This window comes from Solanum lycopersicum, chromosome 1 (genome assembly GCF_036512215.1).
Source record: "Solanum lycopersicum chromosome 1, SLM_r2.1".
NCBI lineage: Eukaryota > Viridiplantae > Streptophyta > Magnoliopsida > Solanales > Solanaceae > Solanum > Solanum lycopersicum.
In genome coordinates, this window is record NC_090800.1 from 89,775,783 (window position 1) to 89,800,246 (window position 24,464).

The window sequence follows — 24,464 nt, forward strand, 5'->3', positions numbered from 1 at the left end:
AATATTTGACAATATTTTTAAAAAAATATTACTATATATGAGTATCTGGGATCTTTTTGGATAAAACTGAAAAGCCCAAAAATCATACATATTAACCAATTAACCATGTAGAATAAAACTCATTTGTCCTGAATTTGAATTCTTAAAGAGCATTAAATTCACTAGTGTTGCCGTAAAAATTTATAGACAAAAAATTGGTGTGGTTTTGTTGTTACTAGATACGAGAAAGTTGCTCGAATGATAAATATTCTTTTACTTTGTTAGTTTGAATAGTTAAGATAGTAACGATAACATGTCCTAAAAAAAATATTTTTTATAATTACATTTTAAATAGTTCAATAGGTATATCCTATATATTTTTTATCTTTAGATTAGATCAACTATGAGATCTAATCAAGTTAATTTCTATAGTACTTCTTCTTATCTAACTTCACTTGCTTATCATTGCTCGCAAATATATATAAAAGGTCAAATTGTCTAAATTTTGGAACAAAATCAGACATGATTATGTCGTTTTGTTAAATGGACATGATACCATCAGAACAAGTATATATATTTTGATAATATATATATATCAAACAATAAACACGAGTTACTAGTTAAACGGAATATGATAATAACAGAATAGCTACTTATAAATAATTTTTCTGTTTAGTACACATATTCTTTTCCTCAAATCATATATATACCGGCACAAAATTATTAGTCAACTAAATCATCGTAAAATACGTGTCTGTTATCCTGACACGTGTCTATGAATTTTGAAGTGATTGGACCTTAAATTTTCATGAGTTTAACATCAACAGTCGACATCTTATAATTATATAGCACAATGTTTCACGTGAAAAATACCAAGGGAGACATTATTTTACATGTACATTATTGCACTGTCCAACTTTGCTTTTCTCTCTTAGATCACTATCAGTCCCATGTTATTTAGGGACTGGAAATAAATTCACTTGCTAAAATATAATCGCACATTTTTAAAATGTTTTTTTAACTAAAAATAAAAGTTAATAAAGAAAACATGATTCGTCCAATTTGCTTATGCCTGGGTAGATTACTGTTGATCTGCCTACGTAATTTCATTTTTCTCGTCCATAAAGTATTGGATTGATATATACGATTTAAATTGACTTACGAGAAATCTTGTCAAATTATTTTTAAAATTATATTTTTATTCGATATGTTATATATATAATTACAAAAATAGTATAATTTTATCATATACTAACAAAATTTTAAAAGAACAAATTAAATAAAGTAAATAAAACTTTGTATGAATTGACGAATAGAATTATAATCTATATTTTAGCTTATTTTGGCCCAAGTCATTTTTGCTCGGATTAATTATTGTTAACCCAATCCAATCCATTATAACTAAACAAAGTAATTATTCAAGAAAAAAATATGACTTGGTCTAGGTTAGGTTTATGAGGAACTTTGTTCAATTTTTTGGTAAATATATTACTCCATGTTTTCAAAAACGATTTGAAAGACGAACTATCCCGAAACTAAAACTTAAAAGGCGTGATATTCATGTCAAATTCGAATCCATCCAATCAAATGGTTTACATGAAGATAGCAACGTGATTATTTGAGAAAAAGACCAAAATTAGTCCCTTATTTTGAGTTAAAGTCATCCTTAAGTTTTCACATAAAGCACTAGTCGTCCCTCATATTTGTAATATTAGTGCATTTTTTGTTGTCCCCTACACTTTTGCCTATTTTTTGACATTAATTTTGATCATAATTTTATGTAAAAAATATCATATCGGCTTTTTATATATTTAGTAGAAATAATGACTCTATGTGATAGAATGTGAGAAGAAGATTACCTTATTCTGTTCAGTATAAATATAAGTGTTGCTAAACTAAGAACATTATAACATATGACATTGCAAGAAAAAAAAAAATTGTGCTATTGTACATGAAATCGTCGTGATAAGCCTCTTGCCTTTATATGGAATACAATTTCTACTAAACAAAATAAGATATTTTTGTTCTCACAATCTCTCGCAATAAAATTATTATTTCTACTAAATATATAAAATGACGATCAACTATTTTATATATAAATTATGAATAAGATTAATACTAAAAACTAGGCAAAAAAATTTAATGAAGGACTAAAATTATACTAATAATACAAATATAAAAAACTATTAATGTTCTATATAAAAATTCAAAAGTTACTTCTGAATTTTTGAATTTAACCGAGAGTCAGAGCCTGATTATTTTATCTGCCCAACAAAGCATGCATGGAAGGTAAACGGTCAACCATCTTTGATGGGGTAATATATCAAGTCAGTTTTTTCTTTCGTTTGCACTACACATGACTGTAATTTTATTTTTGTCATTTATTAGTAGCTTTCTAAAGTTGACATGAATTTTTATTTAAATATTTTGATTAGATTTTATTTATTTTAAATATTTTATGTTGAATTTTACTATATCATTTTAATATTTTTTGCTGAATTAACATATTGTGTGTTGCATTCATTTTGATTGTGCGCGAGTTCTTTTTGGACTTTATAAAATCTTTTTCCTCCTTCTTCTTCACTTTTTAGCCCTACTACTTATTCCACCTTCCCCCAATAAAAATTCATGATAAAAAACCTTATAAAATATGAAAAAATAAAATTAAAAAACTATTACACTAATTTTAAAAATGTTTAAAATCATCACACTAATTTTAAAAAAACTTTTTAGAACAAGACACATTTTTAAAAAAAAAGTTAGAAAAATATCATATATAATTTTCAAAAGCAATAAAAAAAAATTAAAATCTAATGATTTTTCAAAAAAAAATTGAAAGAAGAATAAAAAAAATGATTGTAGAATTGGGGAGGCAAAAGGGAAGTGAGGCAGATGGGGTAGGGGTGAGGGTGATAGAAGGTGGCACTGGATGGTAGAAAATAGGTAATTTTATTTATTTATTTTTGCTGAAAAATTAGTTACGTTGTTATTTAATAATTTATTTTAAAATTATTATTTTTACATTCAAATGTCACATGTCAATTTTTAATTAGTCGTCATGCCATGTCACCCGTAAGTATGTTACGCACACTTTGTAATTTTAGCTGATTGACGAAAAGGTGTCAAAATGATATAGCGGACCCCTATTTGAGGTGTTTAAAATGAACAAAACCTACTTAAGGTGTCAAAGTGAAAATTGATGCCAAATTTAAGGGGCTGCCAATGGGTTCAACCTTTTATTTTAGGTAGGACCTTAACTTGGTCGTTCCCTTTTTTTGCGGAACCGCAAATAATTTGCACTTGTTGTACCCTCTGCTATAATGTCTATTTTTTGGGTGAGCATCGGATAAATTTAATTTTACTGTGTATAGCCTACAAATTACATAGGATATTTGAACAACATTAGGCAAGCTTTATATGACAAGATTCGATTTAGAAGACACTGAAGGTATCAATCCAGAGTCATTCGTGTGGATAATCACCCTCCAAATTAACCGAATCATCCCACGGGACAATATAATTATCTAATGAAAATATAATGTTGTTTAATTTGAACGGACTATTGATCTGCTTGATCATTCATTTATTTCATTAACTTAAGTTGATAAATCAACGGTTGGTTCCCTTGAAATTAAGCTCCCTTTATTTTTTTTTCTTAGTTTGTGCTTTTTTTCTAAGTTTCAATATCGTTTTACACGGGTTTTTTTAGTTTTTTTTTTTTTTTTTATAAAACATGCTAAACGTGTGATTTTACATCCAAAAAATTGAAAGACCCGCCACTAAAACTATATACTACTATAGTTTGTTTTGTTGTCTTATTTACTAAAAGTGTGATTTTAAATCCAAAATATTCAAGGGCCCCCATTAAAACTATATACTACTACTTCCTTGAAAGATTGATTTGTTGACTTATTACCATGTTTACACTTTTATTTTTCGTACCCCTTAAATGAAAATTATGGATTTGCCCCGATCGGGGATATCAATCCCGGGTCATTCGTATGTATGGATAATCATCCTCCAAATCAACTGAGTTATCCAAAGGACAATATAATTATATGATGAAAATATAATTTGTTTAATTTGAACGGATTTATGATCTGCTTCATCATTCATTTATTTCATTAATTTTAACTCTACATATCCATTTGACAGTTAGGTGTGAATTATGTCAATGAGGCGGGGCGGGTTGAAGTGGATTTCTAAAATTAATGTGGACCGGGGCGTGTTGTGGGTATATGTGATTTTATATAGGTTTGAATTTAATTTTAAATTTTTTACATGTTATAAGAGTAATAGAGCATTATTTATTAAGATAATATCTTCAAAACTACTAAAATATTCAAACTAGTAAATGAGAATGGTTCAATAAAAAATAATTCAATTACTTACGTTTTTCCTAATTGACCTCTAAAAATATAAAATTCTAAGTCATTATCTTATTAAATTAATACAATTTATTAAAAAAAATTATTTTAAGTATCATTAACTAGAAAAAAATATTTAAAAATATTATGAGAAACGAGGTAGGACTAGTTGAAAATGTAAAAAAGGATTATGTGGGGCGAAGCGAAACAGATCAAAAATTTTATTGATTAAGCTCAACCCACTGGACCCTACCCAACACCGTCCAATTGCCATCCCTATTATCTACAGTAGTGACGATCTTATGGATGTAGTCAATTTAACAACTCTTCAGGTAATTAATGTCTTATATGATTTATTATAGTGTGATATAGATAATGTAAGAGCCGTTGAAATTTACATAAATAAGTGTATATATACATGTCAAGGCCATTGCCATTATTCACCAAACACACACAAAAAGAATAAAAGCTACTTATAAGAATATGAAAAGCGTGAAATTAGTATCTGAGTTGCCCAATTTAAAAGCAGTACCTTGTAATTACTATGTTGATAATCATCTTAAATATTCATCACCATCCATTATTGACACTAATCATGATGATTCATTAATCCCCATCATTGATTTTTCCCTCCTTTCCTCAAAAGACCCTTATCAACACTCTAAAGTCATTCAACAACTTGGTAGAGCTTGTCAACAATGGGGATTTTTCATGGTACGTAGTTAGCATTAATTAATTGATCTTGTAAAAAAAATATTTGTGCTATTATTGCATTAGTTGCACATGCATGATTTGAAAGAATATAATGCCAAATTCAATCATGCATATGGGAGTTCGACGTGCTTCCTTCACTTAAACATATCGTAGTAATATTTATCTGTTCTGAGAAATTTGTGTGACTATAAAAACATTTTAATTATTTCTAAATACAAAAGTGTGATATTTGTTTTATTTGAAAAGCGGAATTGAATGAACGCAGGTTGTGAACCATGGTATAGAAGAAAGTTTGATGAAGGAGTTGATTGGGGTGATAAAAGAATTTTTCTTAATGGGAGAGGAGGACAAATGGAGATACAAAGGGGAAAAAGTGTTTGATCCAATAAAGTATGGAACTAGCTTTAATTGTACTTCTAATCACGACATCACTACTACTTCTTATTGGAGAGATTACCTTAAACTCTCTCTTCATCCTCAACTTCATTGCCCCGACCAACCCAATAACTTCAGGTATTTTTTTTTTTTGGTCTGTCTCAATTTATGCGTTTCATTTTTATATAATTTTTAATTAATTAAATTGATTACTACTTTGAAAAATCCACGTTTGATTTTATCCATGAAACGTCACAAAACAAAATCTGTCAATGGGTCACTCATGTCGGAGTTGGGCCTGTGCGACTGCGACCATTTTTCAAGTTTAAATATTTAGCCGCTCAATCAAAAATATTTATATCGTCGACAAAATTTTATATAATTACTATATTTTGTATGGTTTAATTTTACAGAGAAGTTTTGGGTGAGTATGGTGAGAAATCGAGAAAAGTGGCAAGAAAATTACTATCAGGAATATCGGAAAGCTTAGGATTGGAAGAAGAGTTGATGAATAAATCCCTTGATCTGGACTCGGGTTACGAGGTGCTTGTTGCAAATTATTATCCAGCATGTCCACAGCCCGAACTTGTAATGGGCCTTCCACCCCATTCTGATTTTGGACTGTTAACTTTTCTTATACAAAATGATGTTGGAGGATTACAAATACAACACAATGGAAAATGGATCAACATCAATCCCATTCCCAACGCTATTTTGGTTAACACTGGCGATCACCTCGAGGTACAATAGGCATAAAAAAATTAATATTTATCTTATAGATGTATACACTTTTTATATGTTATGTATACGCCTGCGACAACACCACACTATTATTACAGCTAGGAGTGGATTTTTTTTTTCTAGATGGTTGTGCAAAATGTTAAAATTTACTAGGTGCAATGTGATATATAATTTTTTTTTTTTGGGGACAGATATTTACGAATGGAAAGTACAAGAGTGTTTTGCACAGAGCGGTAGTGAACAAAATGGAAAGGATATCCATAGGAATTGCAAATTGCCCTGCTATGAATGCCACAGTGAGTCCAGCTGCTTCACCTCTAATCCAAAATGAGAGGTTTCCACCACTTTATCTACCCAAGAAATACAGTGAATACGTGGAGATGCAGCAGACAAATCCACTTGATGGAAAGTCATGTTTGGACAAAATCAAGATTAATTCACCACCATTAAAATAATTTTTTTTTTTAAAAAAAAGAACTTTATTTCTTTTTGTTTCAGTCGACTTGTCTCAAGAAATATGTACTTTTTTTTTTTTTATATGTACTCATAATTAAGTACCAATTTGGCAATAAAAAGAAAAAAACAAAAATGATTGAGGTGTCTTTTTCTTTACCTTCACTTTTGGCATGTTAGGTTAAAAAAATAAAAAAATCCTCAGATGTCTTTTAATTTGATTTACGACCTGTTAATAATATTGGATATTTATAGGCTGACGTTCATGAAAAATATCCGGTAAAATGTGTTTTTTTTACAATTGTTATTGAAATATTACTTGATTAAATTTGAATCTCTAAAAAATTTGCTAGTTTCCGTTTTATCAAGATACATATACTTGACACAGTATAAATATAATAACAGAAGATTTTTAAATTTTACCATATTAAACTAAAAATATGTAAATATCAAAATATTATTTAATCTAGAGATTTTAAATATGTCAGATAAAACGTTAAAATTAATTAAAAAATTATCAAAAAGAAAAAAAACTAAATTTTGTTTTTGAAAGGGAGGAATTGGTAAATTGTTGGTTCACTTTAACAAGCCCATCCGTTGTAAAATGTTACTAGATATGATCAATTGAGTATACGATGAGTTAGTGGTGTACTGGTGTTGATGGATGGATGAGGATAACGTGTACCTAATTCGAGTCTCACTAATAAAGATAAGTTGCGTGATAACATTTTATATTATCGATATTTATAAACTTTTTACTTTTTAAGTATAAATATTTGAGTCTGAAATTATCCAATTAAGCTCTAAATCAAGGTGGTAAATCTCAAAAGTTATAGCAGATAGCAACAATATATAAATTTTATTTCTTTTCTAAGTTCACAAATAAGTGTTATACTTGATTATGACTATGATTGAGATCACCATTCAACCCCTTGTGGGTGTTACTGTAGACAGAATGCTGACATTACCAATATAAATTTTTTAACAAATTTATAAGATATCTCTATAAATTACCAACCTGTATTTTTAACTTTCAAACAATTATGAAAGCTACAGCTCCACTTTTGGTTAAACCATCCAATAGACAAGAAATAGGTACTCTTTTTAAATGTACTCATAATTAAATACCAATAGCAATAAAAAGAAAAAAGACAAAAATGATTGAGGTGTCTTAATACTTCTTCTCAACCTTTTTTTGTGGCCTTGGAGTTAAGTAGGCAACAGCATTATTCTTCTCTTTTTGGCATGTTAGGTCAGAAAAAATCTTCGATATTTTTTTAATTTGATTTACTATTTTCTAACAATATTGGATATTTATAGCCATGAAAAATATTTGGTAAAACGTATTTTTTAATAATTGTTATTGAATTGTTATTCGATTAAATTCAAGTCTCTAAAAAAGTTTATAAGCTTCCATTTCGTCAAGTTAAATATACTTGGCACGATATATAAAAACAACAATTTTTTTTTATTTTTTTTTACAATATTAAACTAAATATATCAAAATATCATTAAATATAATAATTTTAAATATGTCACATAAAATATTAAATTTAATTAAAAAATTGTCAAAAAGAAAAAGCATAAACTAAATTTTATTTTTGAAAGAGATAAATTAGTAAGTTGTTGGTTCACTTTAACAAGCCCATCCGTTGTTTCTAAATATGATCAATTGATCATATGAGTTAGTGGTGTATTGGTGTTGATGGATTATAACGATAATGTGTATCAAATTCGAGTTTCACGAAATAAAAATAAGTTATATGAAAATTTTTTATAATTTTAATTTTGTAAATTAAACCCTAAAATAAGGTGTTAGATCTCAAAAGCTATAAAGATAGCAAAAATATAAATTTTATTTCTAAACTAAGTTTACAAGTAAGAGCATATTTGGATGGACTTAAAATTTAGAGTGTTTGACAAATATCAAAGTAACTTATTTTAAGTCAAAAATGACTTGCCAAAAGCTAAAAGATTGGTGATGACTGATGAGTTTTTTTTTTTTCTTTCAACTTAAAAGTCATTTTATATTGATAGTATATATTACCTTTTTACCCTTAATTCTTTTATTTTTATTTTTATTTTTATTATCATTATTTTTTTTTTATTTTTATTAGTTTATTTTATTATTATTCTTTATTATTATTATTATTATTGTTATATTATTATTATTATTATTATTTTATCATTATTTATTCTTATTATATATTATTATTATGATTGAGATCACCATTCAACCCCTTGTGGGCATTGCTGTAGACAGGATGCTGACACTTGGGTAATTTTACAAATTCTACAACATTTATCTCTATAAATTATCAACCTCTTTCCAAGCATTTTCATCAATTATGGAAGCTACAGCTCCACTTGTGGTTAAACCATCCAATGTCAAAGAGCTTGCTGAATCTCCTGATTTGCGTTGCATACCTTACAATTATGTTTATGACTCTTCCAATTCCTCTGCTACAAATGATATTGATGATTCAGATTCAATCCCCATTGTTGATTTTTCTCTACTCACCTCTCATGATTCTCATCAACGTTCTACAGCCATCCACCACCTCACCAAAGCTTGTCAAGGTTGGGGCTTCTTCATGGTACGTATTACCAACTAATTTTGAAGTCACGTTAGAACCTATATATGCACATAAAAAAATAAGTTAACAACTTGAAAAACAAATTGAAACAGAGGAAGTATAATATAATAGTGGTATTCTGTTAATTCGTTTTGCGCAAATTAATTAAGTGCAGGTAGTGAACCACGGCATACCAGAAAATCTGATGAAGTCAGTGATTGATTGCACTCATGAATTTTTCAATTTACCAGAGGAAGAAAAACACAAGTTTACTGGGAAGCATGTGTTGGATCCTATAAGATATGGGACAAGTTTCAATACTAGTACAGAAAATGTCTTCTTTTGGAGAGATTTTCTCAAGGTCTTTGTCCATCCTCATTTTCACTCTCCCACCAAACCACAAACCTACAGGTAAAACTTATATATACTGACAGTATAACGCAATCAATTATCCCTGTTAATGTTAATAACTTGATAGTGTTAAATTTAACAGGGGTATTATGTCGGAGTATAGTGAGAAACTCCGGGAAGTGACAAGAAAGTTACTAGGAGGCATATCTGAAAGTTTAGGGCTTGAAGAAAGTTACTTGGAGAAAGATTTAGAGTTGGAATCAGGGCTTCAAATCTTCGTTGGAAATTACTATCCACCTTGTCCTCAACCTGAACTAGCAATGGGTATGCCACCTCATTCAGATCAAGGCCTTTTAACACTTCTCATTCATAACCAAGTTGGAGGTCTCCAGGTTCAACATCAAGGCAAATGGATTAACGTCAAGGCCCTTCCTAACTACTCTCTCTTGGTTAATACCGGCGATCATCTCGAGGTAATTAAATCCATTTTTCATGTCTACAGTCACAAAGACGCGTGATTTAAAATTAATCATCGGCCTTTTAAAGTATTGAGTTCATTGTTGCCAAGACTATTAATAGTAAGATTGAAATAGCAAGTTATTTTACTGTTACTTCAAGACCAAAATTTTATTTAATATGGTAGATATTTAGTAATGGGAAGTACAAGAGCAACATGCATAGAGCAGTGGTGAACAACAAAGTAACAAGGATATCAGTAGTGGTAGCTCATGGTCCATCATTAGACACAATTGTAAAGCCAGCTTCTCCATTGATGGAAAAAGAGAACAGCCCATCAGCTAATTATATTCCAATGAAGTACAAGGATTACTTGGAGATGCAACAAAGCAGCCGAATTTATGGAAAGTCCTGCTTGGAAAAAGTTAAAATCCAAAGGAGCTGAGTGTTTCTATGTATATTTTCCTCTTGTTTCCAAGTGTTTGATGATATAAAAGTATTATGGAACTTCAATAATATTTATGAATACTATAGTTGTACGTGTAATCTTTTAATTAGTGAACGTTTTAGCCGTGTCTGTTTATATGTATATCTTCAAATTAAATGTCATTTTCGGATAAGAGGGTGATGCTAGTGAAGTAGGGTCATTCCATATATATGTCCAATTGATGACTCTTCCTACTCAAATTGAAGATTCAATTGCTTCTCCAAACGTCCTACGTTTTTGTTTTTATTTATTAGTTTTGGTGTCTTTTTTCTTTCTAGAGAATTCTACATATACTCACAATTTGTTTGTGTAAGTGTGAAGTAGGCAAAATCAAAAGATTTGAAGTTTATAAATTTGATTTACAACTTTTAACAAGTGTCAAAATTAACAAACAAGTACGGATATTCAATTTTTCTTTTAAGAAGTAACAAATCCTAGCAAACTTTTCTTTGAAAATCTGATTTGGGAATTGTGTTCAAAACAATCTTATTTGTACAGTTTTTCGTTGACACAAGATTATGTTTGGTTATTTGCCCAAAATTGGACAACTTTCACATATTCGTATAAAATTTGCTTTGCATACAATTGAATTGAAGTAAAATGTTTGTATATTGTATAATTATAAGTGTATAGGAAGAAGATATATGTTTTTCTCTCGCTTTATACAAAACAGAAACACAATTTATACACTTCTGTTGTATAAAGCGAGAGAAAATTGTATTTCACTGCAATTGTATAATTCACAATTGTATAATTCGCTGTCCTTTTTCGCTGCAATATTTGTATAAAAATTTGCATTTGTCTACAATTGAATCGATGTAAAATATTTGTATATTCTATAATTAAGTATATAGCACAAAGATATATATTTTTGCATGTGTATATACTATTTTTTCTCTCGCTTTGTATAAAACAGAAACACAATTTATACACTTCTGTGTGTAAAGCGAGAGATGCGAGTAGAGAAAGAGTGGTGAACGAGATTTTTGGGAGAGAGGCAACTAGCAAATTTTGGCAAACGTTTGCTATGGAGCACAATTAAATCAAACTATAGCTACTGCATTTATTTTAGGTTATTAGTTTGTTATTATATACGGTTATAACAATATATCAGAAAAAATTAGTTGGACAAAGCGTTATTGGACTTGGAGTTGGGCCTTCTCTACTGCATTAATGACAACAGCCCAGCCACCTTATGCTCCCCAACCAAGAACTTGGATTACTTGTCCAAGACATTGTCAATTATAATAAATATTACGAAATTTGATAAAAATAGACAAATAAGTCAGGATGGTCGAGTGGCCTAAGGCGCCAGACTCAAGTTCTGGTCTTCGCAAGAGGGCGTGGGTTCAAATCCCACTTCTGACAAAACATTTTTTATTTTATTCTTTTTTCAGTTTTTCCGTATAAAACAGTTTTTCAAGTTGTGGCATAGTATATTCTGACGTTAAATAAAGCAGCAACAGCTAATGATGTCTGTTGCAATCCCACTTCCTCACGCCACAATATGATGAAACATCCTCCTTCCTTTCCTGCTTCTGCTTCATAGGTTGTTTATCACATTGTTTTAAAAGACTTTTTGAAATTCATTTTACTAAACATTTGCAAAAGTTGAGTCTCTGTGTTTATGCCTCAAGCATCCGATCGTATGTTTTCAGCATACTTAATGTCCGGAGAGGAGCACCTCAAAAAGTTCTTCACAAAAATAATAATCTCCATACAATTAATTATGACATTACTAAATACATGGAGTATTATTTAACACTTATTTTTTTTTATAGGCTTTCACAAAATGACCAGATAGAGTAGTACACAATAGTGCGTTTTCAAAGCTTAACTAATATTTATTGTTACAACTTACGGAGTGGTGGTCGAATAATAATTAAATATCTTATAAAGAAAGCTCAAAATATAAGAAGAAAAAAATAAGTATAAGATAGAGAATTTTTTTTTCTTATGCAATTGTATCTTTCAAACATCGAGTGATTCTCTATTTATGGTGTTGAGATATCATTTCAACTATTCTCTAATTAATAAATACATAGTTATTTTAGAAGTTCTTATCACCTTGAAAACATCTATGTATGAACTCATTTAATAATGAATAAATCTAATAAATAATCCACATATACTATACAATAGATTTACAATAAAATTAAAGTTTTTAAAAAGTATTTTTACCTAAAACATATAACTTTTCGTATAACCGGATGGAAAAGAAAAAAAGAAAAATCTCTGTTACAAAACCACAAGTTTAGTGGCAATGTTGATAGTGGAAGTCATGTTGAATTGATTTACATGGTTGGATGTAGTGACGTGGCGTTACCTGAGGCGTCGAAAGACGCTGATCGGCGCGAATAGTGAAGTGGCAGTTTCAGAATCACGTGTCTGTACCGGAAAAGTGGTAACCTTTTTCCTCTCACCAAAAACCCTTCTTCACTCCTTCTCCACTATATTTCGTCTGTATGAAGTAAACAAAACATATTAGTATTCCATCTCTATCATCCCTGTTAATCGAACTATTTTTAGGGTTTCACTTCTGATTGATATGTTTGCTGTTGAGGGATTCATATACCTGATCCAATTTCTGGGTGTTCGTTTTTTTACCCTTGCAGACTAGCTATATTCTCTGAAAGGAAGGACCATAGATATGTCTTTTACCGTGGAGCTGTTCGCTCAGATGAGTCGCAGGAAAAGGAGTAAGAGGCATTTCGCCTTAAGAGGTTCTTACCATTTTTCTCCTTTGTTGATTAATTTTATGGGTGTTCTTGTTTATTTCGTTTTGTGCTTATTTTTTGTTTTCATGCATACCCTTTTCTTGAAATTGCAGAATGTAACAAAAAGTTGGAACTTTTTATGCACCGGTGTTCTTCATCATATGGTCGGTAGATCTTGTAACTGGTTGGGCTATTAGAACTGAAGTAGTAAATTGGAGGAGATAGTTTTATAGTTTAGACAAGCTAGTGAATTTGACAATTTATGTGCCTTTTGGTTAGATGTAGGTTTGAGGACTGCTTATGATTTATAGGAAGCTTAATTACTTTAATTTTTTTACATGGAGAACTTGGGCAAGAAGAGAAAGGGAGTAGAAATTTCAATGGTTTGTCAAAAAGATGAGAGTCTATTGACAGTAGTCAGGTCACATTTATCGTTGGAGGATTATTCTCGAAGGAAAAAGAAATCTAGGGAAGTTGTCGTTGAAGCTGACAACTTTTGTAGGAAGAATGTCATTAATGGAGTAGCTACTGCTCCGTCTTGTGGGAGTTCACGTTCACGCTCACCTGGACGAGGTCTTAAAAGGAAAATAGGCTGTCTTGATTCAGCTACTCGATTGGGGCGGAAGAAGAAGATTGAGCAGGATTACGAGATGGGAGATGTTATTGGACGAGGGAAATTTGGGTCTGTTTTATTATGTCAGAGAAAGTTGAGTGGAGAAAAACATGCTTGTAAGACTTTGCTTAAGGGGGAAGAGATCATTCACCGTGAAGTTGAGATTATGCAGCATCTCTCTGGGCATCCAGGTGTTGTGACACTGAAGGCTGTGTATGAGGATGCTGAATCTTTTTATCTTGTCATGGAACTTTGCTCAGGAGGAAGGTTGCTTGACCAAATGGCTAGGGTTGGGCGATACCCTGAGCAACAAGCTGCTAATGTGATCAAAGAGCTCATGCTGGTTATCAGATACTGCCATGAGATGGGTGTTGTGCACAGGGACATAAAGCCTGAAAATGTCCTCCTTACAACCTCTGGACAAGTTAAGGTTTCAGACTTTGGGCTAGCTGTGAGAATTTCACATGGTAATTCAAGATGACCTCCTCTATTTGAATTTGACTTGTCGGTATTGTTCATATTATCCTATTTAGTGTGCATGAACCGGATACCACACCCTATATTATGATGCCTACCTGTTGTTGTCTGACTAGCTGTTTTTAGTCTTAGGCTGAAATTGTTATTTGTGCTCCTCAAGTGCGGTGCTTCTTGATCTGCATTACTCCTTGCACCCAAGAAAGATGACCTTATATGCGGATTCAGAAACATCTTTGTTTGATTGCCTTCATATACAATTATTTCCTTTTATTTTGCAATTAAATATGCTCTTCAGAAAACTGGAATCACTTGTCCACATATTTTCCAAGTTTCTTAACTTTTATTTGCAGAAATAGATTGGAACATTTCATACTTTACTCGAAACTTGATGGGAATGAAATGTTGTAGAAAGTGCATTATACCCACCTTCAATCTATCCTAATGTGCATTCAAATATGTCTTTTTCCAGTATACTCCTTGTATGTGCGGTTATTCCTTTTTTGCTAGAAGTTGACTTTACCTTTTAAAAAAATGTGCTAATTCATGATAAATTCATATGTATCTTCACTTTTTGCACCATTTCCAATTAGATTCAATCAAAGGACTTCTGAATTTTGTAAAAACTGACAGTTCTTATCTTAAACCCTTGATTTTTATCCCTACCCTTGCTTTGTCATTTTACTGAGTGTAGTTTGGGAGGTGTTTACCTCAGATTATGCACATGAAAGACTAGAAACATTTTGGAATTTAATGCAATGTTGGATGATGGTTCTTTACATGCTGGTCTCAACTCTTTGTATCCAGGATGTTAGCTATGTTCATGTTGTCTCTTATGAGCGCATCATTAAATTTCTATTTTGAGTCATTCTAGTTCTTCTTGGAGGATCCATTGCACTAAACTGGGTGAAGCGGTTTTGTGTTTGTGTGTGTGTGTTTTTCTTTTGTACGTTAATGATGTATACGAAATGCTCCATTCTTTGATGTGCTCGTAGGTCAGAGCTTGACTGGAGTAGTTGGAAGTCCAGCTTATGTTGCTCCTGAGGTTCTGCTAGGTGATTACACAGAGAAAGTGGACATATGGAGTGTAGGTGTCCTCCTACATGCACTTTTGGTGGGCTTGCTCCCATTTCAAGGTGATTCTTTGGAATCTATATTCAGTGCAATTAAGGAGGAGAACCTTGATTTCAGTGGTGGAGCTTGGGCATCTGTATCACAACCAGCTCGTGATCTGCTTTCTTGCATGATGACAAGGGATGTCTCAGCAAGGTACAGTGCTGACGAAGTACTAAGTGAGTAGCCTTTCAGATCTCTTCTATTGTCAACTTACACCTTATATTCTTTTATCATTTTTTTAAATTGAAATGTAATCATCAAAGAGAACTAGGACTGGATGAAGTGCTTTGGTTCTACCTCTGGAGCATTATTTAGCAGCATCTGTGAGCCTTACAAGTAGAAAGGGAAATGTGACTGATTATTCGTCTGCTCTGTGAAATGACAATGCTGGTTTTTCTTTTAAGCAGGTCTATGCCTATGCCACATCCCACCTTGGGGTGCGCGGAGGGTGATAGATTTGTGCTTAATCGCTTCAAACACCATAGAATCTATTAAATATATAAATCTTCAGCTGAATACACGTTCCCTCATCTCACGAATTGGAATAGGTCTCTATTTTATCCCTGTTAACAAGCGATAAGTTATGGTGTTGGAAATGCATGTCCAGAAGACTCAGGTTGGGTTAACTATAGTTCCTTTTCTCACGGAAGCCTCAATGGTTTTATCAGCACAAGAATATACTTTGTCAAAAATCCTGGTGTTGATGGACCAGTCCTGTGTTTTTTTACATGTACATCCCTGTTAGTGACGGGTAACATAGTTTCTCTTTTACATTCTTGCTCTGCAAGGTTCTCCAACAGTATCTGTTGGAACTTCTTTGATATGGCATAGAAGCATGGAGTTCTGATCAATTATTCAGTTGGATTTGCTGGATAATTTAGGTATTGGTTATCGTAATCATGCCCTGAGCAATTGAATATATCTGGCAGATCGTCTGTTTCCCTTGGATAATATGCTCAAGTTGGCTCACTGTAACAGGACCATTAATTGCCTTGTTAAGTGGGCCACTTTGGGATTTTGGGGGATGGCGGAGCAAAAACTACCTGTGAAGTAGATGATATATTTCTGTTGTCAGTATACCTATCTTTGCTTTCCACTGTTTTTCCGAATAACCGCATTGCACTAATATCATGACAAGCAAAAGTTGCAAATGTCTATATCACACCGTTGTCTGATGTCTCTTTTAAGACTTTGATGATACCATTTTTCTTTTCTTACAGGACATCCATGGATTTTGTTTTACACTGCACCCACATTGAAGAATCATGCAAAGCCAATTAGAAGCCAGCTAACTGCTACTACTAGGATAGAGCGAGAGAGAAGAAACTTAGCCTTCAGCTCTCTCAGTGATGACTTTGGTTCAACTTTTACATCTGGTAGTTCGTCTAAGATGCCTGAAGGTGAAGACTCTGGTTTTATCGATGCTCTCACGGTTGCTGTTTCACACATGAAGATATCAGAGCCAAAGAGAAGCAGAATATGCAGCCCAGCCAGAACAATCGATCAAGAATGTTCTCCTAACATACAAGCTAACCACCTCTGTACAGCATTCTGACCGGTATGACCTTTCCTGCAGCAGCATGTAGTGTTGCCCTTGTAAAGGTATCCTTTTGAAGCCCATTGATTTGACTTCCCAACTACATGAAGTGGTATATGGTGCACTGATCTCATTTAACCTTTGGCTCTAGAATAAATCATTAATAAACAAACCTGTCAGATCATACTCGACTAGTTTGGAGTTGCTTCTGTCATGTGAATTCATAACATGTCTAACTTATAAGTTAGAATGTGTGTGTGTGATTATGTAAATAAGGCGTGTTTTCTGACTCATTTCTATTGGGACGTTGTAAGAAAATCTTCAATGGTGATAAGATATAATGCATTTGTAATCCATCTTGTTCAAGATTGGTGCTCCATGTGAAAAAAACAAGGATTCACTGTGAGTTTTTCCCAAAGACAAGTATTTGTTTTGGCCTTTTCTCTTTGAGTCGCACTATCTCTGGGTTTGGATTCAAGATCATCCATTTTCTTTAATGTGGAGGTCCATTATGTTTACCAAAGTGCTGCATTTTTTATCAATACACAGGGAGACATTGTACTACTGATGCTGCCTCCTAGTCTATTTGCACTTGTATTTGAAGATCCTAAAATGTTGGGATCAAATAAGAAGTGGAAACAACTTCAGATTTGGTAAAAGCTCGATCTTTGTTCACATCAAAGAACTGTTTATGGGGTTTGGCCTCACTTTTCAGATGTTGAAAATGTCAACTACGGAAACAATCAAAGCCCCACTACTAGATCAAATATTAAATTTTAGATAAGTTAAAAGCTAAAATTAAATAAATCGATCAAATAAAATGGGATATGTGTCCATAGCGAAGTGGGGGCATAGGCAATGAATATATTACGTTGGACGACCTAGCTGGACCCATGTCATTCATTTGAAAGTTAGGTTTGAAAAATATAGTGTAAATTTTTTTAATTAGTTAGTATTTAAATTTATATAAAAATAGACATATGACATAATATAAATTATTTTTAAGTATTTCACCTGCGAACTGACACACATAGGATATTTTAAATAAATTTAAGAAAACTACTGGTGCATCAGAAATTGAATCGCCAATATCATCTTAAATTGGAGTGTAGAAAGTATTACTTGATGTCCCCTCATTTGACATAAGATTAAAATATAATATCCAGCAATATATTGTGTTTGTGATATATTTGCAGGCAACCTCAATAGTTTGGCGTGGCACCATTTCCACCACTATTCACTTTGAGTCTAACTATTTTTTTCTTTTCAATAATTGTGATATTTTATCTTCTCCTCTCTATTTACCGTATGTTTGTAACTTGTGAATTTGTTTTGTTCCAACAATTAAAAGGATGGAAAAAGAATTGGAGTATTTAAAGCAAGAAAACAATACTACCATCTTTTTAATACTTTCGAAAGTTAGATTTACGGCCAACATACAACGTTATCGATAAGTAAATGTTCTTAAAAATATAAAATGGGTAAATCATACAATTATATGTATTAAAAGAGACATGAATCTGACAATGGAGCCCCTTAGGAGATCTCTCTTTCATATAATTAATAATGATTCCAAAATGGCCACTAACTTTTACTGTTACAGTCATTTCAAGGACCAAATTTGGACCCATATCATTTGTTATTCTTCTTTCATCAAGAGGACTAGTGTACAACATCCCAATTGCACCTACATATCTAACCTATGTTTTTGCCAAAAATATAGGCATGTCTCTCTAGGTCTAAATTTCTCAGATTTGCTTTTATTATAAAATTAATAAAAACATAAACAAACGACATTTTTATTCGTTTCTCTTTTTTTTTTTGAGTACATACACATCCGTTTATTACAATCAATCTCTTATACATTCAATTTTTTTGAGAGGCCAAAGTTTCTTCTCACAAAAATATTTTGCGAGACGAAGTTAGGATTTCGGACTAGAAATATCAGTATATATATGTACATTTTAAGACAGGCAGTAATGTTATGAATGGGAGTGAACATTTCACTAGTCACTAGAAGTTTCCATGCCAACACCCAACTTTTATTCTTTATATAAATGGACAAGAAAATGAAGAGTTACCAGATTACCCAAAATATAATTTTCACACATGAACTCAAAGGAAGAAAGTTGTCCATACTCCATTAGAGAATAAATTTGATTTATCAAAATATATATACTATGCCTACTCCATGTAAAAAATTAAAAACTTCATTACTCCTCCTCTCATGAGAAAGAATGTTTTGGATATTCCAACTAGTTAACACAAAATTTTACAAGTGTGGAAAGCTTAAGTAAACTTACCAACAAAAACAACAAGATATACAGTAAACCTGACTCAACTTAAAAAAGGTGGAGAGACTTGTTTCGATATTCAAACAAATTTACCAGAAATACTTAATGAGGATTAACCCCTTTTCCCCCTCCCTAAGAGTTACACCTATTGAGAAATTTTAATAATTCAATGATTAGAAAAGAGAATTAGCAAAGAATTAATCCACAGAATAGTACTGTGCCCATTACTGCACAGCCTGGAAGTAGCCTTGAAAATCTTTTGAGAAGCCGACAAGTATGAGATAATTCCAAGCATCCCCATGTGAGATTTTCCCTTTTTTTCCTCACCACTCCAGCTTCTCTACTTGCTCTGCTACCTTCCTTCAACTTACTGTCACTTTCTTGAGACTGTGTGACTTGTGAGTTTTCTTTGTTGTGAATTCTGTTTTCTAGTCTTTCAGCTTCAAAACATGTGGGAATCAGAAAATGAGTCTGTTGGTGGAAGAGATTATGGTAATGGAGTTCACAGTACTAGCAAGAATGGAGTCAAGACGGATAGTTTTGAGCAAAAAGGACAATCTTGGTATGTACTACTTCTTTAAAATGGTTGAAATTTACTATGGTGACTTGTTGAAATACCTCAAACTTACGTGTTCTTTGAATAGGTATGTAGCAACTGATATCCCAAGTGACCTTTTAGTTCAAATTGAAGATGTAACTTTCCATTTACACAAGGTGATTGATTCCCTATAACTCAAAACACTTGAAATTTCTATCTCATATCTTATTCTTGTGGAAAATAATATGACTGACTAGTTTCTCTTTGTTTACTTCACTACTGAATATGTATATAAACAAAACAAAAAGTATCCTTTGCTTTCTAGAAGTGGGAAAATGAACAGAATCATATATGAATCAAGGGATGCAGAATTGAACAAGATATCTTTAAATGAGTTACCAGGTGGACCTGAGGCATTTGAGCTAGCAGCAAAGTTCTGTTATGGTATTGCTATTGATCTAAGTGCAACCAATATTTCTGGATTAAGATGTGCAGCAGAGTATCTTGAAATGACTGAGGATTTAGAAGAAGGCAACCTTATATTCAAGACTGAAGCTTTTCTCAGCTATGTGGTTTTATCTTCATGGAGAGACTCTATACTGGTGCTAAAGAGCTGTGAAAAGTTATCACCATGGGCTGAAAACCTACAAATCGTTCGAAGATGTAGTGAATCCATTGCATGGAAAGCTTGTGCCAATCCAAAAGGAATAAAGTGGCAATATACTGGTAAGCCTGCAAGTGTTTCTAGTCCGAGTTGGAATCAAATGAAGGATTCAAGCCCGAGTAGAAACCACCAAGTACCTCCTGATTGGTGGTTTGAAGATGTTACCATTCTCAGGATTGATCACTTTGTGAGAGTAATTACTGCAATCAAGGTAAAGGGAATGAGACATGAACTGATTGGCGCTTCCATTATGCAGTATGCAACTAAATGGCTGCCAGGTTTAATCAAAGAAGGATCCGGATTGGCGGAAGATGGCTGTAATAGCAGTAATAGTAATGGAAGCAGTAGTTGGAGAGGGGGTCTCCATATGATAATAGCAGGATCAGGAGAAGAAATACCAACTGTCCAGGCCAAAGATCAAAGGATGATTGTTGAAAGCCTAATTAGCATACTCCCACAACAGAAGGACAGTGTTTCATGTAGCTTCCTTCTTCGACTATTGAGGATGGCAAACATGCTTAAAGTGGCTCCAGCTTTGATAACAGAACTGGAGAAACGCGTAGGCATGCAATTTGAGCAGGCTACATTGGCTGATCTCCTCATACCATCTTACCATAAAAGTGAAACCATGTATGACATTGATCTCGTCCAGAGGCTTTTGGAACATTTCATAATTCAAGAGCAGACAGAAAGTTCAAGTCCTAGTAGATATCCATTCCACGATAAACATATGCAGGATGGAAGTCAAAGGGGTACAAATCTAAATGCCAAGATGAGGGTGGCAAGGCTCGTTGACAGTTACTTAACAGAAGTATCTAGAGATAGAAATCTTTCCTTGACAAAGTTTCAGGTCTTGGCAGAGGCTTTGCCAGATTCAGCAAGAACATGTGATGATGGACTTTATCGAGCAATTGATTCCTATCTTAAGGTATTTTAATCCAATCCTGTCAATTTATTGTTGGGTGCATCCTTAATTGATATCCTTAAAGCCATTGCTGTTGAGCTTGTAGTTTGATTTATCATGAATGTAGTTTGCCTTTCTGTTCTGAACTCTCAATGTTCCAATATTAGCCTGCTTACATATCTTAATAGTAAACTTACAGTTATAACAAGTGGCATGGTTAAGAATTCTAGAATGTTGTATATGCTAAAGATCAAATTGATCACATAGAAGTAAATCGTCTGTAAATATTGAAATTATGCTGTCTGCATCATAGAATTCTAGCCCAACATGCTTATTTTTTTAACAGAAACTCACTCACTGATATACAACATAACAGGCCCATCCAACACTCTCAGAACATGAAAGAAAGAGGCTTTGCAGGGTGATGGATTGCCAGAAACTCTCTGTTGATGCTTGCATGCACGCTGCTCAGAATGAAAGGCTCCCACTACGAGTGGTGGTGCAAGTTCTCTTCTCTGAGCAGGTGAAGATAAGCAATGCAATAGCCAATATCTCTCTCAAAGATGAAGGGGAAACTCATTATCAACCCCTGGTATCACACCATAAGTCATTGCTTGAAGCAACGCCACAATCATTTCAAGAGGGATGGACAGCAGCCAAGAAGGACATAAACACTCTTAAGTTTGAACTAGAGACTGTGAAGACTAAATACGTAGAACTCCAAAATGACATGGTTGACTTACAGAGACAGTTCGATAAGATTGCAAAACCAAAACAAGCCTCAGCATGGACTGCAGGTTGGAAAAAGTTGAGCAAGCTCACAAAAACGACAAATGTAGAAACACATGACATCAGTAGTCAGATCCCAAATGCTGAACAGACCACAAAGCCTAGAAGGTGGAGAAATTCCATTTCCTGAGAAGGAAAGGCTATGATAGAAGACTATCGGTTACAAGACTACCTCACAGAGTCATTATGTGTTACCTAATATTCAAATTATCATGCTTCTCCTATCACAAGAGTAGTTAAGACTTTCATTTTCATTGTAGATAGAAATTGTGATAATAGCACAATTTATTATAGGTTCTCTAGTTTTACTGGTGATTCGTTTCTCTATAATGATTGTACCATCTAAAATTTGCATTCGGAGGTGCAGTAAAACTGGTTTTGCTTGGTTACATACCACCACAGACATGCAGTTAACTGATTATTATTCTGTGGCTATCCATAAAGAATTACATGATATAAAAACTAATTTGACCAAGTGTAATACAGACTAATGTAGTATTCTATGTCAATCGAGAAGCCATAAACTAAATGAATAAGATACAGCTCTGTATCTGGTCTCTCAACAGTATGTAGTTCATTAGAGCAAAAAACTTAGTGAGGTAACTTTCAAGAAAATACTTGATTACCACTAAAGGTGCTCCTAGGTTAGAAAACTGGTGGTGAAATGGAATATCAGAAGCATTGCATATCTTTCTGAATCAAGTCACGTCTTAACCAACATAACATGTCAAGTAGATAAGAAGGCAACATAACATGGCAAGTAAGTTTAAACTTCCAAACAAATGAAACAAGGAGATAATGTAACAAAATATAAGAGGTCTAATTTCAACTCAATTACATTAAGCATCTTATCATTCTGATGAACAAGGATAAAGACGGTGTTTGGGTCAGCTTGTGCGCGGTTCGACTAATCTCCCATATATATAGTACCTACTACCTCTCACCAACACAATTGTTGAGTAAATCAACCTTAGGGATAGCTTTTATGCATTGGAAAGTAGCAAAGGAAAATTATTGTAACGAATTTCCAGAAGATCAGTTGCTACTTGATTACCTTTAGAAACTTCCGGCTTCAATATTAGTGAAATGTAATGAATAGTCATGTAACCAAAACAAAAAAGAAGTATCAACCAACTAAAATTGTAATGACATAATTGTGGAGTAATAAAGAAACAAGCAAACACAAACTAGAAGATCTCCAATTAAAAGGCTTGTGATGGATGAATAACTTAAGTAACATACAAGAATGACGATTATGTCATGTCTCAAATTAACTTGCCGAATCCCAAAAGATAAACATAATAGCAGGAATGAGTGTTTTAGAGCTCTATATCTCTCTGTCTCTTCTACTTGTTCCTTCTTTCACTTTACAAGATTAGTACATCTGTCTTGGCGGACTTGTCTGTCCAGTAGTTGAAAGTTTCAGACAGATGGGATCGAAAGCCTTTCACGTTGACTCCTTCATTGTTCTATGCACAAAGTGGATGTAACATGGAAATATTAGAGGACAAAAACTTGGGAACTACTTCCTCCATGACACTACTCACTAGATAACAAACAAGCTGCTGGTTCATTGACATATATGTTGTATTCCTTAATTTCCAATGATGATATTCATTAAATGAATCTCTGTACTTTCCACTTATTGAAGGTATGCAAACCTCATTGATCTTTATAGGCGTATATAAAATTTGATGTTCGGTGTACAAGAACATATAAAGGGGTTTATATGATTTTGAACTATCTATGTATTGCATTTGGGCGTTCAGATCCTTTCACTAACATGGCTCCAAAAGACTAACTCGCTAACAGAGCACGTTCTTGGAGTTTTACTGTTCTCCTAAGGATATGTGACGCGAAATTTCAAAAACTAGTGCATAAACAATGAACAACGATGATAGTAACCACAAAGCTAAGCTAAAGTAAGATGAGTTTCCAGTCCAACACATAAATTGTTATACATCAGAACACTTTTTTTCCTTAATAAATTACATGTTACAATCATGCTTGTTAAAATTAGTAGCGCTTCTTTACCTCATTAAGATTAGTAAGGTAAGACCTAGTCTCCGTTGCATGTACTTATCCTTGTTGAGGATCTTTTGTTTTTGTTAGTAATAAAAAGTCGCTAGACACGCCATTTTGTTTTCCTTTTTGCAGTTACTCTTGGTTGAATATTAGGTTTGCCCCTTGCTGGATGTGCTTTAGAGATTAGACCATTAACTTCAGTTAAGGTAGGTAGAAAAGTTATGTTAGTGTAAAAATCCTAAAATAATAATAGGGTAATACCATTTATGTATATATTTCTTTCTAAAGAAGAAA

At 32.8% G+C, this 24,464-nt stretch overlaps 4 protein-coding genes and 1 non-coding gene across 5 annotated transcripts; all 5 read left to right on the forward strand.

Moving 5' to 3' along the window:
• The first annotated feature begins 4,743 nt into the window (after window positions 1-4,743).
• Window positions 4,744-6,768, forward strand: LOC101267941 (2-oxoglutarate-dependent dioxygenase 19-like). The gene is made up of 4 exons (XM_004230580.5): window positions 4,744-5,060; window positions 5,326-5,573; window positions 5,849-6,176; window positions 6,368-6,768. Exons 1-4 carry the CDS (start codon window positions 4,830-4,832, stop codon window positions 6,629-6,631), a joined length of 1,071 nt encoding a protein of 356 aa, XP_004230628.1. The 5' UTR covers window positions 4,744-4,829; the 3' UTR covers window positions 6,632-6,768.
• Window positions 6,769-8,856: 2,088 nt separating this feature from the next.
• On the forward strand, window positions 8,857-10,724 carry LOC101260084 (2-oxoglutarate-dependent dioxygenase 19-like). Its single transcript, XM_004230553.5, has 4 exons — window positions 8,857-9,226; window positions 9,381-9,616; window positions 9,699-10,029; window positions 10,200-10,724. Exons 1-4 carry the CDS (start codon window positions 8,978-8,980, stop codon window positions 10,455-10,457), a joined length of 1,074 nt encoding a protein of 357 aa, XP_004230601.1. The 5' UTR covers window positions 8,857-8,977; the 3' UTR covers window positions 10,458-10,724.
• Window positions 10,725-11,783: 1,059 nt separating this feature from the next.
• Window positions 11,784-11,867, forward strand: TRNAL-CAA (transfer RNA leucine (anticodon CAA)). The gene has a single exon. It is a non-coding gene; the product is annotated as a tRNA-Leu (tRNA).
• Window positions 11,868-12,678: 811 nt separating this feature from the next.
• LOC101251040 (serine/threonine-protein kinase PEPKR2-like) lies at window positions 12,679-17,322 on the forward strand. The gene is made up of 5 exons (XM_004230519.5): window positions 12,679-12,903; window positions 13,115-13,222; window positions 13,330-14,296; window positions 15,299-15,595; window positions 16,640-17,322. The coding sequence occupies exons 3-5, from the start codon at window positions 13,555-13,557 to the stop codon at window positions 16,972-16,974; spliced, it is 1,374 nt and encodes a 457-aa protein (XP_004230567.1). The 5' UTR covers window positions 12,679-12,903; window positions 13,115-13,222; window positions 13,330-13,554; the 3' UTR covers window positions 16,975-17,322.
• Window positions 17,323-19,038: 1,716 nt separating this feature from the next.
• LOC101246384 (root phototropism protein 3-like) lies at window positions 19,039-22,534 on the forward strand. Its single transcript, XM_004230502.5, has 4 exons — window positions 19,039-19,812; window positions 19,895-19,964; window positions 20,097-21,380; window positions 21,733-22,534. The coding sequence occupies exons 1-4, from the start codon at window positions 19,700-19,702 to the stop codon at window positions 22,273-22,275; spliced, it is 2,010 nt and encodes a 669-aa protein (XP_004230550.1). The 5' UTR covers window positions 19,039-19,699; the 3' UTR covers window positions 22,276-22,534.
• Window positions 22,535-24,464: the final 1,930 nt, after the last annotated feature.